General features: G+C 41.1%; 1 protein-coding gene and 1 long non-coding RNA gene across 2 annotated transcripts; both read left to right on the forward strand.

The window, feature by feature from the left end:
* Nucleotides 1-7,187: 7,187 nt before the first annotated feature.
* On the forward strand, nt 7,188-11,491 carry LOC311497344. The gene is made up of 7 exons (XR_014699378.1): nt 7,188-7,229; nt 7,970-8,025; nt 8,228-8,323; nt 9,171-9,224; nt 9,438-9,530; nt 10,803-10,887; nt 11,104-11,491. It is a non-coding gene; the product is annotated as an uncharacterized lncRNA (long non-coding RNA).
* Nucleotides 11,492-11,847: 356 nt separating this feature from the next.
* On the forward strand, nt 11,848-19,438 carry rnf175 (ring finger protein 175). The gene is made up of 9 exons (XM_084562635.1): nt 11,848-12,007; nt 12,356-12,393; nt 12,499-12,640; nt 14,417-14,571; nt 14,787-14,894; nt 15,067-15,187; nt 15,299-15,432; nt 16,594-16,695; nt 17,988-19,438. The coding sequence occupies exons 1-9, from the start codon at nt 11,987-11,989 to the stop codon at nt 18,106-18,108; spliced, it is 942 nt and encodes a 313-aa protein (XP_084418761.1). The 5' UTR covers nt 11,848-11,986; the 3' UTR covers nt 18,109-19,438.
* Nucleotides 19,439-20,342: the final 904 nt, after the last annotated feature.

Here is a 20,342-nt window from a genome sequence, read left to right on the forward strand (position 1 = left end):
CGAGGATTAGTTGGAAAAGCAGGAAAAACAGGAACAAACTCTTGACTACGTACTCTCGTACTCCGTCAAAAATGTTCAGGTATTCTGATTATAGTGAGTATTTACTGCATGCATAATCTGGTAGGTTGCACTTTCTAAATGTAGGTCACAATGCTGATGCTGCGGTTCTAAACACCTCTACACTGTGCTGTAATGAAACTCTGACTGCAGAGGAGTACATGGGAAAATCCTACACCACAGGGTATTTCCTTGCCAGATGGGTGTAATGGCATTTACAAGAGGGTCACTGAGACAATCAGTGTCTGACAAACTGCACAGTATAAAACAACTGACTCTCTCAATTCTCATCTGACATACACCGACCAGCCACAACATAATGACCACTGACAGGAGAAGTGAATAACATTTAAACCATCATGTGACAGTTCAGTGTCCTGCTGGGAAACTTTTGGACCTGGCATTCATTGGTGTGGATGTTACTTAGACATGTAGCACCCACCTAGACCAGACCAGGCACCCCCACCCCATAGCAATGACACTCCTTGATGGCAGCACCCATCCCCAGCAGGATGCATCCACAAAAACGCTTTAGGAACAACTCAGAAAACATGAAGAACAGCACAAGGTGTTGACCTGGCCTCCAAATTCACTAGATCCCAAATTGATCAAGTATCTATGGGATGATCCACAGAGGCCCCTCCCCTCCCCCACTAACACCACAGGACACCCTCAGAAGGCCCATGTCCATTCTCTGATGAGTCACCACAAGGAAGACCTGCACAATATTAGTAATCTGGTCATAATTTCATGCCTGATCGATGTATTCTATAGCAGTAATATTGGTGATGAGTGAGCTGAATAGAAACTGTTAGAATATGTATGTTTCTTTGTATTTTTGGCCTGTCAGATAGTATGTCAAAGATTTCCTTCCATGCAAGCAGCAACCTCAGGAGCTGAAGATAAGGCTAATGCAAATGAGGGAAGAACGTGGAGTTCCTCTAATGACCACTAGAGGCTGACATCTAAAGCAAGTCTTAAACTTCTAGCTGTGCGTGAGAGAATTTGTTTTATAGAACTTATCTGTTGAAATTATAACAAGGCCTAAAGATATAAATAATTATGGCTATTATGAGTGAAACATTGGAGACCTCCCAGGTTGCTAACTGTCTGTCTTTTACCATTTTTGAAGGAGGATAGGTGGAATCAGTCACTGGCAAGATGGCGACAGCCTGAGATGCCACACTGAGCTTCAAAACCACCATGATTGGATTTGTGATGTAAATGTTGGCGTTCCAGTAGAATTCCAGCTAGCTGGCTAATTGTCTTGATGGCTAACTACACTCAGCTTGATTTTTATTTTCATGGTCAAAGCGTTGCTAAATGATACAAAGTCACAATGACACTTGTACACCTTCGTACACACACATTTACACACCAGTGCTAGGTATTCAGTCTCTTGGACGAATGGGACAACATGAGGTCCATGAACCAGAGACTGAACTGCTGACCCTCTGGTTTGAGGACAACCCGCTGTACCAGATGAAGAAACCTAGATTTCTGGACAAATTGTGAGGTAACCCAAACTTATTTAGATAAAAAAAACACAACCAGTCTGCTCACATCAACCTCAGAGTTGTGTGAACATGTTTGTCATGGGTACTGTTGTATCAAGAACTTGCTTTGCAGTCCTAGAGCAATATTTTACTACATTATTTAGTGACATTTTCCATATTATTTGTTGACATCCTGTCTTTTGATTGTTTTTATTGATACTTGATCAGTATTTGATCAGTATATAAAGGTCTATAATTATTGATTTACAGCATAATTGTAAAAGCCAAAAATATCTTTACATGCAGATGACACCATTTTCTATATTACCGTTGTCCTTGTTGCCTAAATCACATACCAATACAGGAAACAAGACGTGATGTTCAGAAATCCTTTGAAGGACTTCATGCACAAATTGCTGCTACACATCCCGGCAAGAAAATGCATACGTCAGAATAAATAAAGCCTGGGTTCACCACTGTTGGAATACACATATGTTCCTTCCACGTGGCTCATTAGATTAGTCATCTCCCCAATTAACTCCCAGATTGTACAACCCTGCGCAGAAAGCCAAGGGCCAGATGGTACGATCCGCGGCAGACCGTCGCTTCTTGCTCGTACGACCAACAACAGAGGTGAATGGAAATGAAGATCCTAAATAAAGAGCTTCCGGAGGCAGTAATGTAGGTCACCGAAATGTCTTCAAAGTAACTGGGATGTGACATGGGGGGAGTGAGGTTGCGGTTTCCATGGTAACAGACTGCATGTAGACAGGGGAGGGAGTCATTGGCTACAAACACAACGTGAAAAGATAAAAGTCCCTTTAATCCTCAAATTCCTGAATTTATCCGAGCAGAAAGCGTCCCAGTTCACAGAGTCTCCCCTCTCATGTATGATACAGATGTGACAGCGCTAATGTTGGATCAGTCAAACCAAAAACCGAGACTCAGCTCTTTAACTCAAATATTCCGCAGAGGTAGAAATTCCATATGATTGTTTAATGTTTTAACTGAAGTCAATGAGGCTTGAAAAATATATAAGTACCTAAACACATTAGAGGTTTTATGTGTGAAAATGAGGATTAAAAAAAAAAAAAAAAAGTGGTTTGGGGCTAAAAAATACAACAAAACAAAAAAGAAAACATTAATTAAATTAATACAAAATAATAATATATTGTTCGGTAGCGTTACATTTTTTATTTTTTTTAAACAGCCACTGACTGTTTATTTGAAATCACAAATTTGAAAATGTATTTATTTTACATTTAAAATTTATTACATTTATTTAAAATATTAAGAATAATCAATATAAAAAATATATATAGGAACAAAATCAATTCAACTGATTTTATGTTTTAATAATTTAAGTGGTCCAAGTAAAAAAAATTAAATATTAGTTTAATTTACTAATTTAACTGCTGTAAATAAAGTATTAATCTAGTCATAGATAGCAGAATATCACTTAGAATTAAGGTCCACTTTTTGAAAATTGCTGATATTTCACATTCACTTTTAAATTCTTAAATTTAAAAAAAAAAAATCCTCTCTCTTTGTGTCTGTTTTTGTTTTTTCCACCTCTGATATCTGTGCTTTAAACATGAGCTGAATATTTCTTATGAATAATTTATGGGGTGGAGGGATTACAGTTATGGGTCCCTTCTGATCCTGCATATAATCCTGTTTGAACACCTCCTCCCCCAAAAATTCTGCGCTGAAAACACGACGTCTGCAGCTTTCAGCCAGACCGCCTCCTCGCTTCACGCCCGTCTGAGGATTTTTCTCTGTCCTTTATTTTATTTTGCAAAAGAAATACTTAAGCTAACTCGTGTTTCTTACGCCCCAGAGACTGCAGCAGACATCACCACACTTCCATTCATACAGACTCTGTTGTGCAGTGCTGCAAAGGATTGTGGGACAACAGTGAGGCTCTGTTTTGTAGGCTGTGGTGACGGTCGGTGACAGTCACAGAGACAAAGACAATGACCCTCCTATTTAGAAATAAGTTGACACTACGAGGTTCCGTGTTTGAAGCTACGTCTAAACTATTAAACTAATAATCAGAATAAAAACCTCAGACTGGTGGAGGAGGAGTAGAGGTCATGGTGGTGGTAACTATGGTAACCTTTACTAATCAACATCTGGTGAGGAGTTTCCAGGAGGGACAGAAACATGGAGGTAGAAAAACAAGATGAACCAAGATGGAATCCATGTGGACAGAGACGTTGGAGACATCTTGGTTCATCTTCTACTACTTCTTCTTGCTCCTCCTCACCCTCCTCCTTCTTCTTCATTATTTACCTCCTCCATCTTGTCCTTCTTCTCATCATCTTCTTCTTCCTCCTCTTCCTTCTTTTCCTCTTTCCTCTTCTTCTTCTCTGCCTTTCCATCTTCTTTCTCCCCTTCTTCCTTCCTGTTCCTCTTTTTTATCTCATCTTCCTCGTCCACTCCTCCTCCTCCTCCTCCTCCTTCTTCTTTATTTTTTCCTCCTTCTTGTTCTCTTCCCCTTATTCATCCTCTTCTTCTCCTCCTTACTGTTCCTTCTTCTTCTTCTTCTTCCATCTTCTTTCACCTCCTCCTCCTTCCTCTTCCTTTTTCCTCCTCTTTCTTCTAGTCCTTCATCTTCTCTTTATCCTTCTTCTTTTCCCATTCATCCTTCCTCTCCTCCTCCTCCTTCTTCTTCTTCTGTTCTATTTCCAGTAGATGCTCCACAGCAGCTGACTGATGTTTTGTAGTTGCTTCGGAGTAATGTTTCATCCATTCGTGCTTGTTTTGCATCTTGCCGTAGTTGTTTCATGTCTTATGTTTTAGTTGTATCGTGTCGTTTTAGACATTTTGCTTCCCTTTTTCAGTCTGCCTTCCAAACCATTTTGCATCCCTTCATAGTCATGCATTATTCTGTGTCATTGTTTTGCATCTCTTTATAGATGTCTTTTTATGTCTCTTGGTAGTTGTTTGCTTCTCTTCACAGCAATTTTGCATCCCTCGACGTTGTTATGCATCTTTTCATGGTCATTTTATGTCATTTTATTCTCTTCGTAGCCATTTTGTCTCTCTTTGCTGTCATTTTTGTCAATTTGTAGTTCTTTTGTATCTCATCACAGTCTTTTTATGTCACTTCGTAGTTGTTTTGCTTGTCTTCATAACCATTTTACGTCTTTTATACTTGTGCTATTTCTCTTCGGTGCCATTTTGCATCTCTTAGTAACTGCTTTGAATCTCTTCACATACATTTTATGTCTTGTTACGGTTGTTTTATCTCTCTTAAAAACACTTTTGCATCTCTTCGCAGTAGCTTCGGTCATTTTATGTCTCATTTTATTTCTCTTTCTCTCTCGTTTCTTGCATCATATCACAATCTTTTTATTTCTCTTGGTAGTTGTTTGCTTCTCTTTGCAGCCATTTTGCGTCCCTTGACGGTTGTTATGCATCTTTTCATGGTCATTTCATGTCTCTTTCTGCTTGTTTTATCTCTCTTCATATCCATTTTGTCTCACTTTGCTGTCGTTTTTGTCAATTTGTAGTTTCCCTGCATCGTATCTCAGTCTTTTTATGTCTCTTGGTAGTTGTTTGCTTCTCTTCACAGCCATTTTGAATCCCTTGACGGTTCCTGTGCATCTTTTCATGTTCGTTTTGTGTCTGAATCTCTCCCATTTCACATCTCTTTGCAGTCGTTTCTGTTAGTTTGCAGTTCTTTTGCATCTCTTTTCTTTGTGCCATTTTGCATCTCTCAGTAACTGTTTTGAATCACAGCCATCTTATGTCTCTTCGCCACTGTTTCGCGTCTCATTTATGTCTCTTTTTAGTCGTTCACTCAGCTTTCCACCAACATTAATGTGGCCCTTAATTGCTCGGGCCCCGGGGCCTCTGTCTGTTATATTTACTCCCGTTCACGCATCCCTGTCTTTATACATGTTTGTAAAAAAAAAACGAGAGGCCACACTCTGTCCACAGAAGTGACGTACCTCCTGTTACTGTTAGCGCTCAGGATGCTAACCTGCACATACAGGCCTGACAGCACACACACACACATGCACATGCACACTCTCTCACACACACACAGACAGACTTGCATAAAGCTGAGGTGGATCACTCACTCACTCATTCATTCACCCTCCACCTTCGTCCGTCCTGCAGTCTGTCCATCCTCATTTCCTCCATCCCTCCCTCCCTCTCCCCTCATCCCTCCCTCTGTCAGGGAGGAAACACAGCATGCTACAGCTGTCCCCCTCAAACATTCCTCCATCCATCCGTCCATCCATGCATCCATCCATCAATAATCCCTCCATCCACCCATCCTTCCCTCATCCTCTCATCCCTCTAAATAGATCAAGCCCTCACCATGTTTTCCAGAGACGCAGAGTGTTTTCCAGCTTGAAGCCATCGCGTCATGATAGCGTCTTGTTTGCTGCCTCTCCTCTCCTCCTGTGTGTGTGTGTGTGTGAGTGAGTGAGAGAGAGAGAGAGAGAGAGAGAGAGAGTGTGTGTGGGAGGGGGAGGATATCATCGTCACGGCAACACCAGCAGCTTGCAGCAGCATCAGCAGCAGCACCACACTGAGGATGATGGGGAGGGAGGGAGGGGGGACATGTATCAGGAATCGATGCTGCATCTGCCAATGAGAAGCAAGTTAAAGATACAAGGTGAGATATGATTGGCTCGTGTAGCTGTCACTGGAAATCTGATGGCGCAGCTATTTCTCTCCCTCTGTGAGTCTCAGTGTCTCTCGTCCTCTGATCTCACTTGTAGCATCTTGAAGCTATTCTTGTTTATTATCCTTTATTGTTATTATCATGATTACCTTTACAGTTATTTAATCATATATCATTTTTATGTATTTGAATTTAAATATGTGATATACATATAGTTAGTAATATAATGGAGAACTATTTTTATTATTTTATTGTTCAGCTTATTGTTTTTTAATAGTTCAACTTTCTTTTGTTTGGTTATTTACCAATAAATGACCAATACAATAAATAAAATAAACACATTAATAATAATAATTAAATATGATTTCCACCATCCATGTTTTTATTACAATATTTATATTATATTATATTATATATCTAAATTATCGCCCATTTAAATTACAATTATATACACATTAGGAGACATGTTATTTTGAATATTTACTATTATTAATTTTCAATCATTTATGAGCCATTGTTTACATTTATACAAAACATTACTAAACGTATGAGTAATAAGTGTATGCTAAATAAAAAATAAAATAAAAAAATAGCAGTATTTATGATTATTCTATAAGGTATTACATATTATATGAGGGCAAGCACTTTATATTATATTATATTATATTATATTATATTATATGAAAACCTGTGATTTATATATATTATATAAATACAGAATCTGTATTAATTGTGTTTTATTATGAAATTTTAAATATATACAAAAAATGGGAAAAAATACATTAAGTTATGACCATTAAATATTTTCTGAAGCTTGTATAAATTGTCGAATAAAAATTAAAAATAAAATAAATAAAAAGATTTTAATCATGTTGTTTACAATGTGGCAGTTCCGCCTCCAGTCCAGCAGGTGGCGGGAAAGAGCCGTAAAGCAGTTTGGCAGCCGCCATGTTGGATATAAAACCCGTAGAAACTCAACCGGAGCCACTTGTTCCCGTTCCAGTAGAGACGACGCAGCTCGGAGTCTGGGGGTAAATATTACTTTAATCTTCAGTTTTAATCTTTTAATTTAGTGTTTGATTTATTGCTCAAAGTCTGTTAAGGTGTTATTTAGTGATATTTACCTGAGCTGAAGAGTTTATTTAACGGATGACCGTAGATTGTTTCGGTGCGGAAATCACGTTGAAAACTCTCCACACGTTGTAACGGCTTCTAACGTAAATGTTAGATTTATTAGGTTTTATTTAAAATAGTTTTAACATGTTGAGTGACTGTTAAATGTCCAATTTAAAACCATAGTTGTTTGGTAGGTTAATGGTAAAAAAAATAAAAATAAATGAATAAATTAAACATGTTGAAGTAAAATCCAATGTGACTTCTAGTAATAAAACTAAACTGTGACGGATTTTATTTAAAATAAACTCATTAAAACTTTATTTAAATCTAATTTTAACACAGCTGAACACGTGGTAGAGGTGTGGGATAAGATTTTACAATTTAATTTTTAAATTTTTTTTTTTTTAACCATGATGAATTTTGATATTAATATTGAAGTATGATATTTTAATATGATTAAACTGTAACATAGGCTAATATTTATTTATTTTTTTTCTCATAAAATGGTAACATTTTAAAAACTAAAAAATCTCAATTCATGGTTTAGTCCCAAAAAACAAATGTCTAGTTTACAAATATGTAAATTAAAGGCAAAAATATATATATTTAAAACCATTTTCTATATTTTTCTGATTGCTTTCTTCTTCTTTGACAGATAAAATGTTCCAGCTCGTGTGCCGAGGGCGCCAGCGCCACCTCTGGCAGGGCGAGGTTAGTTTGTTGCTTTAATTAAAGGAGCTTTCCTTCTGCGCTGTGATGATGCTTTTTCCTGCCATTCGTAGTTTCCACCAGAGGTCTTTTCACGACCAAAGACGGTCCAAACCTTCCTTGGATGTCTGAGCGTTTATTTATACTTGAAGCTTTTTCAACATTTCCTTCAGTTGCTTTTTCTAACCAGAAGTGTCCTCAACAGGTTTCCACGAGTGAAATGACCTTTCGGGGCAGAGACGCTGCTCGCCTGTTTGAAGATGGAGGAGTCGGGTAACGGCTCAATCGAACCTGTAGACAGGTGAGGAAATTAATTTACTAAATACATGAGCTATAGATATGTAGGCTGGTTTAGTTTATAAATTTATAAATCATTTTGTATTTAATGGCCGTTAAGAGCTAGAAAGTACTGCAATTTTAGTTATTTTGTGATTTTCTTGGTGTTTTGTAGTGTAAACATTTAAGCTAGCTGGATTCCATACTCCTCTGTCCCACCACCACGTTAAGCCCCGCCCACACGATCTGATAGGCCCTGACAGATCTTTGCAGGAGCGTAATCGGTTCTCAACGGAGAGACTCCAGACTAACTTTATTCTTCATGTAATTATGTGGGCATGGGGAAGTTGATCTGGTCTCCAGGCTACAAAAATACAAGAAAATAGAGTTTTTAATTCAACTTTAATCAAAATTTATGTATGAAATGTTGTGTAGACTAATGTCACACAACACCGTTGGTTCAGACTGACGTTAAATTGTGAGAAAAGTGTGGGTTTTTACTTTACTAATGAAGAAAACTCCAATAAAATGAAGTGTTTTAGATGATACCTGTAACTTGATTGGGTTTTCGTGTCGTTTACACATCACATGTACATTTCTTAACTCCCATGAAGCCGTGTGAGATGTTTGAGGGTTGTCTTCTTCAGTTGGACGCTGTTGGAGCTTTTTAGTGTGATCTATCACCTTGATGTGCTGCTGTTCGCCGTGATGACGCTTTTTCCTGCCATTCGTAGTTTCCACCAGAGGTCTCTAACGACCAAAGACGGTCCAAACCTTCCTTGGATGTCTGAGCGAACATTAAAACGTCTTTCTTAATCTCCAGAGAGCGTCCCTGCTTGTCAGAACTAACCTTCATCTCAATCTCTTCTCAGGCCAAAGGCAAAGAAATTGCTCATCGGTGTTGCCGGTCAAAGCTCGTCAATCAGGTATGTTGTTAAATTTATATCCTAATGAGGTCTTTAAAGTCCCGTTCGCTGTGATGATGCTTTTTCCTGCCATTCGTAGTTTCCACCAGAGGTTTAACAACCAAAGACGGTCCAAACCTTCCTTGGATGTCTGAGCGATTCATGAGAATAAAGTTAAATGTTTGTTTCCTCGGATCTTATTAAAACTAAACTCGTCTCTGTTCTCACTTTCAGGCTGAAGACTCCTGGAGGTCGGACCTGGATCCTCTAAAGATGAAGATGAAGATGATGATGATGCTATAGGTGTGTTCATCTCCATGTTCTGAGGTGAAGCTCATTTCCTTCAACCATTATCAGAAACGTTTATTCCAACCAGCAGATTATCAAAGGTTTTAGGACTATCAACCCTCTCTACATCTGGTTTAGGTGTTTAATCTGATTTAAAGGAATATTGGCGTCAGTATAAACACCCATTATCTAAATGGAGTGACCCAATATGTTCAAGTGCTCTGTTATATTTGTAGCATTAATAGTCCTGGTTGACTAGACGGTTTCTCAGGTCTTTAAATTCCATTCAGGTGCCTTTTAACCCTCTGGTGTCTAGAGTGTAACTGGCCGTTTTTTTTACTACTTTTGGTTTCACCCTTTTTTTTTTATATATTTCATCTTTAACAGTTTACCTCGCCTCTTTTGGTGTCATTCTCTTCATCACAACCTCACATGTGAGTTTTGGCCTTTTTGTATTAACACATTGGACATAAAACTACACTAAAAACATAAAATCCAAGCAGGAAAAAGTTAAGATTTTTCACTGTGAAAACCACAAACATGTTTAATGAACCATTTTTAATGCTTAGGATGCAAATCTAAACTGCAAATTTCAAAAGATTATGTACAAACTTGGCAAACAAAGTTATTTACAACTATTTCCCAAAGAAAATGCAGGAAAGGCCTTGGACATGTTTTTTGTACGACCACTTACAAAACACATATGAGTAATGTGTAAAGTTCACAATTCTCAAAACCGCAACTTTTCCCCTCTTCCTCGGCAACCGTTGCCATATCACTTTCTGACTGGCTGATGCATTTGAAGCTTGCTAGCGTTTCCCCTTTCACCGATTCTTCCTGCACCAAACGTCACAACGGTCTTCAATAAAGAGGCGTGGTGTAAATTATAAGTCTGGTTTTACTTGGCCTATCGGCACAACTAAAAAGCTGGTCTGTAGTTTGACGTCGGCACTTTGTACACGAGTTAAAACGCAGACGCTACGGCGCCTTCAATGAGCCTTGAGTGAAGCTTCATCTTGCCGCTACGTCGTCTTAAAACGGTCATGTGATTTGGACGCACCGCCGCGTCCGTCGACTCCAGAGGGTTAAAGAAAAATTGAAAGTCAAGTATCTGCTGTTTCCTCTCCTCGTCTTTACCAACAATTCGCTGTGATGATGCTTTTTCCTGCCATTCGTAGTTTCCACCGGAGGTCTTCACTGACCAAAGACGGTCCAAACCTTCCTTGGATGTCTGAGCGAATTAAAAGACGTCATTAATGTCCCCGTTGAGTCTTATTTGCTTCGACTTTAACTCCACTCCTTCTCTTTCAGGTTGACGGGGTCTCATCTGGCAGCGACACTCTGACGTTTAATGTCCAGCTGAAGGAAGAAGCAGCTTTGGTTTTTATTTATCCAGGTTGGTCTGCTTTTAAATCTCAAGTCCATGATGATAAACCTGTGTCTCTTCGCCGTGATGACGCTTTTTCCTGCCATTCGTAGTTTCCACCAGAGGTCTTTAACGACCAAAGACGGTCCAAACCTTCCTTGGATGTCTGAGCGAGTTCAGCTCCAGTAACCACGGTCGGCTTGACGTTTAATTTTCTAGACTCATGGTTCTCGTTTCTCGCCACAGGTCGACTGAACCCAGGACCTCAACCTTTGACGGGACGTGTAGTTTAAGGCGTTCCCTGAAGGAATGTCCTGTACCTGGATGAGAAGTCTCCAGCGTCTCTGTCCACATGGATTCCAGCCTGGTTCATCCTGTTGTTCTCACCTGATGTTGGTTTATTAGACGATTAGTAATGTTACCTCTACGTCTGATCCATTGGGAGGTTTTATTCTCATTTGTATGGAGGGTTATTAGTGCCCATGTAAACGTAGCAACTGACTGAGAAATAAAGATGCAAAAGTTGAATGTTTTGTCCAGTTTTCTTTTGTGTCAAGTTCACTTTGCCAATTAATAATGCATATATAATTTTCTGTCTAAGAGTAGAAAGGCTTTATATTGAGATGTAGTCACTGGTTTCGGCTGAGAAATGTATTAAACACAACATTTAATGATTAAATGGTGTATTTGCAGGAGAGGGGAAAAGCAATTTAGAGCACGCAATGAATTTCTAACTATTTTTACGAAACATTAAATATAAAACCTATAAAGAATAAAATATTAAAAACGGGTGCAAGAGAAGTCAGTTAAAAGCTAAAAATACTTGTTTTAAGCTACAGATTCAGTGTATGAACTGTTCAGGAGACTTTATTGTAGATTTTTTTTTATTTTTTTTAAGACATAAAACTTTAAATTTCACAAACTTTTCATCACAACATTGATTAAAATCATAAAACCATCTCTTTTATTGCGAACCAGAAGCTCTTAATGCTCATTCGCGTTCACATTTGACCCTCAAGTGCCTCCATACACGAGCTTGGGCCAGAGCGGTGGCTACTAGCTAGCTAGCTAACATAGCTTCTCTTCTGCCGGCTAGCTTTCGGCTGGAGGAGAGGAGAGAAAGGAGACGATGGCGGGGGTTCATCCTCAGGTGAGACGAGCCAAATTAACAATCCAGCTGTTAGGTAATATTAAATTAATAAATGTTTTTACTAATAAGCGTTGAAATCGCAGTTAAACGGCAGCTAACGCAGCTAGCCACCTAGCTAGCCGCTTCAGGTCGGGTCTGAATGAGAAGTCAACACTGAAGCAGCTGATGCTTCGACGTGGCATCAAAAGGGAGATTAATGACACAACAGATGCATCATTTTTCTTTTATTAAAGTCACATTATTTTATGGAAAATAAGAAATCTAAGTTGTGACCGTGTGAAAGAAACTTGTGTTAACCTACATTTAAAGAGTCCAGTGACAGCTGCTGCTATTTCTGTCTCACCACAGGACGACCTGCTGAAAATGACACACAGAGAAAACTGGAGGTGAGTGGCACCACATTTATTTCCCTCCACCTCGTCTTCTTCTCAGTTTGTGTTTAACCCCACCGGCTCCTCTTCCTCTTCCTCTTCCTCTTCCCCTTTTTGCAGGGTGCAGCACGAGCGCATGCACGTGAAGCACCGGGGACACGAGGCCATGCATGCAGAGATGGTGCTGATCCTTGTTGCCACGCTGGTGGTGGCTCAGATCGTCCTGGTGCAGTGGAAGCAGCGGCACCACCGCTCCTACAACGTGAGTGATGAGGAGGATGGTGATGGTGCAGGAGCTTCAGCCACGTGCGCCCGAACTTTTCTAGATGTTTTAGTAGTTTTGAGGTCCGCCATGAATCAACACCACTTCCCCGTAGCGTCAGAACTTCTTCTTCTTCTTTTTCTTCTTCTAATTCTGTTTTAATGGCCAAACATCCCAGAAGAAGAAGAACAAAATAACCAAAATCACGTGACTACTCTGGAAAATGAAGGGTTCCTCCTCGCCTCGGAACTAATGGTGCGTTCTATTTGTCTTGTAAGCGCGACTTGCAACTCGGGAGTGACGTCACATCCGTGTCGGAAAACAAGTTACAGCGGGTTTTTGCGTTCTGTTTTGTACGCAACACGACAGGTCGGAGAAAAGATGTTTATAGTGTTTATCTCGTTTACAGTGCAACCACGGCGGATTTCACATGTTCATTACATATTACACAAACATATTTCCCAGTTTGATATCTGAATATTCCGTTTTGATTAACGTTAACGATAGGCTACTGCTCCGCTTTCTGCTCAAGACTCGGCATTGTTGTCATAGCAACATGGAGCGTCTCTAGCCAAAATTAGACTGCACAAGCTACAAAATAACTTATTAAGCGGTATTTAGCTGTAGCGACATGCCTATTAGGTAACCGTATACACTGCTATGTGTACGACTTCTACATTTGGTTACAACAAAGACAAAAGTGCTTAAAATAGTAGAAAACCACAATGTTTACTACGTGTGATGCTCGTGGTAGCCATCTTGGAAACTGAACTCGGGGTCCTCTGAGCCTCGACGAGTTGACGACTTGTAAATACGACCTCGGGGGCGTTCTATTTGCAACTTCCGGTTCGTAACTCGGGAAAACAACTCGGAAAACGAGTTCGGTGGACAAATAGAACGCCCCATAATACTAGCCCTTCCATGCTTCCCAGCCTCCCAGCTAATAGTAGCATTAACTAGTTTCCTAGCTTTCCAGCTAATAGTGGTTCCTCCCAGCTTATAGTAGCTCCTCCCAGCCTCCTAGCTAATCGTAGCTCCTCCCAGATTCTCAGCCTCCCAGCTTATAGTAGCTCCTCCCAGCCTCCTAGCTAAAAGTAGCTCCTCCCAGCTTATAGTAGCTCCTCCCAGCCTCCTAGCTAATCGTAGCTCCTCCCAGATTCTCAGCCTCCCAGCCTATAGTAGCTCCTCCCAGTCTCCTAGCTAATAGTAGCTCCTCCCAGCTTATAGTAGCTCCTCCCAGCCTCCCAGCTAATAGTAGCTCCTCCCAGATTCCTAGCCTTCCAGCTAATAGTAGCTCTTCATAGCTTCCTAGCCTTTCCGTTAACATTAGCTCTTTCTAGATTTCTAGCTAATAAAAACTCTTCCTAGCTTCCCGGCCTCCCAGCTAACAGTAGCTCTTCGTAGCCTCCCAGCTAAAATAAACTGTTCATAGCTTCCTAGTCTCCCAGCTAACGGTAGCATTTCTTAGCCTCCCAGCTAACGGTAGCATTTCCTAGCCTCCCAGCTAACAGTAGCTCTTCGTAGCCTCCCAGCTAATATTAACTCTTCATGGCTTCCTAGCCTTCCAGCTAACAGTTGCCCTTCCTAGCTTCCGGCTAACAGTAGCTCTTCCTAGCTTCCGGCTAACAGTAGCCCTTCCTAGCCTCCTAGTAGTTATGTAATTTAGCACACTACCAGTTTGTCTCTTTGCAGTCTCTAGACGTTTGCGGGCGTCTCGTGGTGTCATGTGACAGGAAGTACTTATCGTGTGTGGTAAACTGACCGTGTCCTCCTCAGCTGGTGACTCTGGTCCAGATGTGGGTGGTTCCTCTTTACTTCACCATCAAGCTGTACTGGTGGAGGTTTCTGTCCATGTGGGGCATGTTCTCCGTCGTCACCAGCTACATCACCTTCAGAGCCACCCGCAAGCCGCTGTCCTGCAGGACGCCGAGGTGAGAGGAGGGATGTCCAAGTTCTTTTGCACAATGACCGCAAGCGTGTATGTAACAAAAATCAGCATTGTGTATTCAGACGAGTTTCAGTTCAACAAGGGTGTAATATTTCTGTTTCATGTGTTTGATTAGGTTCTCTTTGTCTAAGTTCGTTTCAAGACTTTTGAGAGAATCTGCCGATGTTTTGAGTCCATCCATGTTTCTAATGTTTTCAGGATGGTCTATAAATGGTTCCTGTTGATCTACAAGCTGAGCTACGCCGTGGGGATTCTCGGCTACCTGGCCATTATGTTCACCATGTTCGGCTTCAACGTCTTCTTCAGGTGAGTCGCCGCCGAAAAAGGTAAAGGAAGAGGATCTCAGTGAAGTTTCAGTGCATCAAACCAGGGTTTACTTCAACAAGACGCCACCCTTTTTTGTACGTCAATAAAAGTTTCGTTTCGTTTAGAAGATTCGTTTAATCACGAGTTATTTGTATTTTCTGTCCGTGTGCAGAATCAAGGCGGAGGACTCCATGGACGTGGGGGTGATCATGCTGTTTTACGGCCTTTACTACGGCGTCATGGGCAGGGACTTCGCCGAAATCTGCTCTGACTACATGGCCTCGACGATCGGGGTGAGAACAAACTGTCATTTCACTGATTCCGTTCAATAATAATAATAGAACAAAGAGAAAGAGTGAGCGGTTCAGGCTACAGCACCAACCACCGTTGATGTGTGCTTCCAGTACTACAACAAAGGAGGCATGCCCAGCAGGAGCCTGACCAACGACATCTGCGCTGTGTGCGGCCAGAGGATCCTGGTGGACTTGGAGGAGGAAGGACTCATTGAAGACACCTACCAGCTCTCCTGTGGACACATGTATCCTACAGTTGTTGATCCCTGCTGGAAAGGCGTCTTATCCCTTTTTTTATTTTGGTTCTTAGTAGCTCTTAGTAGGGGTTATACAGGCTAGGCGGTTTGTAGACTTCGCTACTGTGTCATGACGCTTTGAGCATCATGCCGACAAGGAGGCCAGTGGGTCGTTGCAGCAAACTAGCAACAGTTCATCAAGTGTGTGGAAATACTTCACTAGAGATGAAGCCCATACTACCGTGACATGTCAGTCCTGAAATACAACTAAAGTACTACTGCAATGCATCTGAAAATACTAAAGCTAGCAAAGGAACGGTCCAAATTCTCTGGATAGCAGTCAGTTAACACCAAACGACCTGTGGTGACAGAGGAGAAAAGCCCTTTCAGTCCTCAGCTTTGATATGAAACGGCAACGCTTGGTTGCCCTGTCTTGTCATGTGAGGTTGATGCTGGTCAGCGTGCTCAGTTGTGGTTCTGGGTCTGGGGCTAGCTTCAGAATCCTTTAAGAGTTCAGATTTGTTTCAGGTTTGTTTTGCTGCTATGTTTAGTTCAATCAACTTTTTTACAAACAGACTTTTCTTAGCCTGGAAGCCGTTCCAACTGAATGTGCTCTGACGAAGATCTGCTTTACGTGGTGATCGACAGATTAACTGAATTAGTTTAAGAAGCGAGCAGTTTAGAGTCCGCTATCTGTCGTAATATGTGAGGACGGACAGTTATTAAGACACTTGCCCCATAATGAAATCCAGATGGTGCGGAAATTGCAAAACCAAACCATTTCCATATCGGTGATCGCCAGCTTGTTGTAAATTGCAAAACTCACGACAGCTCAAAGGAAACTGCAACAGACTGTCTTACCTCAGAGAGCTGTCCGACATTTGGGTGACGACAGAGGGAGCGTTTTGCACAACTTCATTTCCGAAATGTAAGCGTTTTTTCTTTTCATGCTAAGCTAAGCTAAACTGTCTGGTGTTTAAAGGCTTTGGAAACGGGGAAGTTGTGCAGCAGAAATGTGAGGTACAGATTAAAGGAGTTCGTTCCCTTAAGGAGACGAATCCAGGTCAGGAGATGCTCCAGTTACCAAGGTGGAGCCTTGTGTTTCAGGGAATGAGCTGCCATGACTCAGGACTGTCAGTGTTTCTGCCTTGACTCGCCCCGTCCCTCCAGATTCCATGAGTTCTGCATCCGCGGCTGGTGCATCGTGGGCAAGAAGCAGACGTGTCCGTACTGCAACGAGAAGGTCGACCTGAAGAGGATGATGAACAACCCGTATCCTTCTGTTCGCTCTTTACGCAAACAAGCGAGCTGTCGAAGTGCAAAGAGGGACTGATTCACAAACGACAATATCGAAAATGAAACAAGACACATGACATAACTTCTGTTAATGTACATCCTAAAAACTTCAGACAAACCCAGGGATGTTTGACGCTAACTGCCAGTAATTAGTTCAAACTAAAGGGTTTATGTGTATTTTCCTAATGTCTATTAAATTGATAAAGAGCATCACATAGCTGAAACTAACCAGCTAGCGTCAGCCAACAGAAAATACACGCAGACAAAATATCACATTTTACAGTCATCTTGTTCAGACTTAAGTCTTAAGTCTCAATATTTCACCAAAGCCAAAAACAAGTGACTAAAAATTAAATTAATATTTAGTTTTGTTATCTTCTGTGGTCCTTTCGAGTCTATCTACATGATTCTCCATCAACTATGCACCACATGGTGACTTGCCTGACAGAATCTGAGCCCCGGGCCTCAATTTTATACAAATGTCTCCATTTGTTGGGCATATTGTTTTGCTACAGATAACAAACGGACTGCCGTTGTTTTCAAGGCGCCATGACCTTTCCAACAATGTTCAACATGCCTTGGTGGCTCGTGCCCTGGGGAGTTACGTGTGCACAGCAGTCATATGGAGGAAATATCTATATTTATATGGATTGTATAATGTGCACAATGGTAGAATTTGACAGTGTACACTCTAGATAAAGATAGTGCAATCAGTAGTATTTCGTAGCCAGATTCCCTTTCAAGAGGTAAAAACCCAATGTGGAACACTTTGGGTTCTTTGGTTTCATCCAAATGTCCAAATGGAGAGTGGGCCTGGTTCTATTGTTACTAGAACCTTTGTGGTATTTCTCTAAACTCTTGGTCCAGTTCTAGTCAAGGGGTTGCTGAATGAGTTCAGAATGATATCATTGCTATCAGGGTGTTTTCTACGATCTAATCTAGAAGACATTTTAGTTTATCACTAATTAATCAGACACAATGTTACTGACACTGAAGTCTGACCTATCAATAGAGACCAGGGTCCATAGAGACCAGGGTCAGGAATATGGATCTGATAGTTCTGGAGATAGTCCTGATCTATTTGGTCTTTTTAGACGAGCGTGACCTCCCAGTAACCTAAGGATTTAAAAGAGTTTAAATGACATATGTTTTTCTTTTCAGGTTTTATAGGCTGAAAGTACAGCCTTCATCACTGTATACCTGACCGTACTGTGCCTATAAATGTTTTTGTTTCATTAATACTCCTTAATTTACTCATTTGATGCCAGCTGGGAGAAGACACATGTCCTGTACGGGCAGCTGCTTGATTGGCTCAGATACTTGGTCGCCTGGCAACCCATCATCATCGGCATCGTTCACGGGATTAACTTCACCCTGGGCCTCGAGTAGAGCCCTGAGGAACGCCGCCGTGAGTGCGTCTGGAATCGAGTAAAGTGCAAGAACCTATTTTCTTTTTTCTTTTCTTTTTTTTTTTTTTTTTGCCAGCGCCGCGAGGAACTGATTCAGGCTGCTTCCCAAGTCTTTCGTGTCATGTTCTCGGACTGAACGCTTGCACGGTCTCCCACGCGGAGTCGACATCCGAGGAGGTCCAGGACTCTGGGGACGGTGCAGTCCCGAACAATGCTGCCAACCAGAACAGTAGTATTTAAGCACAGAGCAGGTGTTTGACGATTAAACCAGAGGAAGGCGCGACCGGTTTGGAACTTGTGGAGAAGTTGATCTCATGCATGCTGTTTCTGTTGCGATAAAATGCTGATTTACTATAGTTGCTACTTTTGTTGACACCACTAACAAGTTTCTTCTCGTTACACATACGTTACATTGTACGTTTAAAAAGGTTTCAGTTCTTTTACATTTTATACTTAGTGTTTTTTGTTGGGGAAGTTTAGTTTACCTTATATTTCACTTTACTTACATAGAACTTGAGGTCATCATGCCACATTTCAGGATGTTAAAAAGTCATGATACTTGCACATTTCATTAGCAAAGATGAAACCAGTACTGATGTACATATTGTTTCCAAGGGAATATTATAGTACGCAATCACTGGAATCTGTGCTGACATAGATATCCCACAATGCAGTGCCACAGTTACAAGCATCCAGTTTGTTTCCTATCCCCCAACATGACAGCAATGTGCAACTAACAGCAGTAACACCTTGCAAACATTGAGGAGTTGGAAGTTGTTTGAAAACTCTCTTTTGCCAAATTTAAAAGTGTTGTTTTTTTTTTTATCAAAACTGCTGCTGATAATAGCTTTGTATTTAATAAATATTTATTGAACCTTATCAGTGTTGGTCGTTTGTTCATATTTTTAGTCAGCTGATCGTTGAAGCATGAGTGGACAGTACTCTAGCTGAGGGATGGAGGTGAGAACGTCCGTCATGCAACTACATGTTTTGCTTGTACTGTACGGTAGTACGTAAAGCTACATCTGTCCGGATGCCATGAGAAAATATTTGCAGAGGCCTCTAGAAGCTGCCTCCGAGAGGAGCTTCTCCAAACTGAAGCTCATCAAAATGTACGTGAGATCCATAAAGCTTCAAGAGCGCCTCACTGGACTTGCTTTAATAGCATAAATCATGAGGGCTCTAGGCAGGTATCAGTTGATGATACCAAAGAATCCCTAGGGCACCTAGATGGCTAGAGCCGGTCCTGCAGAACAGTCCTGCAGTGTGCTCTCAGTCTCCAGGGTCCAGAGCTTAACCTGTTTGGTGACGGGGTTTGAGTCTTTGTCTGTCGGCTGGGAGGAGGCCAAGTGTCCGAAGTGGGGGCGAGGTGCAGCCCAGTATGCATGCCCCGTATCTTATTGTACACATGATCCAGGGCAGACATGGGCATAACACGGCCCGCGGGTCGTATACGGCCCTTTGGCTGACTGACTGGCCAGCATAAAGCTTGTTTGTTCTTTTTTGTTCTCGACAAATCATCCGGACAGAACTTTTTCTTTTTTTTTTTTTGCATTGTGTCCTAAGTTAGCATGCTAATGCCGTGTTAAACATGCTGCTGTTATTTGGCTAATGGTCACTTTCAGTGTGTCTGTATGTTAGCATGTATGCTAACAGACTGGTGTTTAGCTGCAGTGCTGTTGTCATTTATAGTAAGTTTTCTGTTAGCCATGTGTGCTACCGTGGAACAGTAGGCTAACAGATTTAGCCCGTTGTCTGCTAACTGGTCTGCTAACTGGCTACAAAGATGTAGTAACGCTGCTAACTGGTACAGAGTTACTACGTCTTTGTGTCAGAGTCTCCGTTAACATATTTTAGTATTTAATGCTCTAATACTTGTGTCTTGAGCTTTTATTGGTCAACCGTATGAACTTTAGAGCGCCACACTGCCGTACTGATACGCTGGTTGCCCCGTTAGGGAGCAATTTGTGGCGATGAAGAAGAAGAAGTACCAGAGTCCTGTATGTCTTATGCCGAAGGAGTTTATTTAGGCTCGTATACTAGGAGAACAGAAGATTCGTCATCACAACATAAGTGCATGAGTCCACCTCAGTTCTAAGGGTCAAACATTAAAGCTCAGATTCTTATACTAGAAAGGTGGGCCAAGGCAGCAAAGGGGAGATGTGTTAACATCCAATTGGCTATAGTACATAAACATGAAGATAAGGATCCACA

This window comes from Chelon labrosus, assembly GCF_963514085.1.
Source record: "Chelon labrosus genome assembly, chromosome: 1".
Taxonomy (NCBI): Eukaryota; Metazoa; Chordata; class Actinopteri; order Mugiliformes; family Mugilidae; genus Chelon; species Chelon labrosus.

Excerpts from the sequence above, each read along its gene's own strand:
- rnf175 (XM_084562635.1), top strand. The coding sequence starts at position 11,987 with ATGGCGGGGGTTCATCCTCAG. Across the intron at positions 12,641-14,416 it reads GGCACCACCGCTCCTACAAC|CTGGTGACTCTGGTCCAGAT; the intron begins GTGAGTGATGAG and ends TGTCCTCCTCAG. Across the intron at positions 15,433-16,593 it reads CAGCTCTCCTGTGGACACAT|ATTCCATGAGTTCTGCATCC; the intron begins GTATCCTACAGT and ends CCGTCCCTCCAG.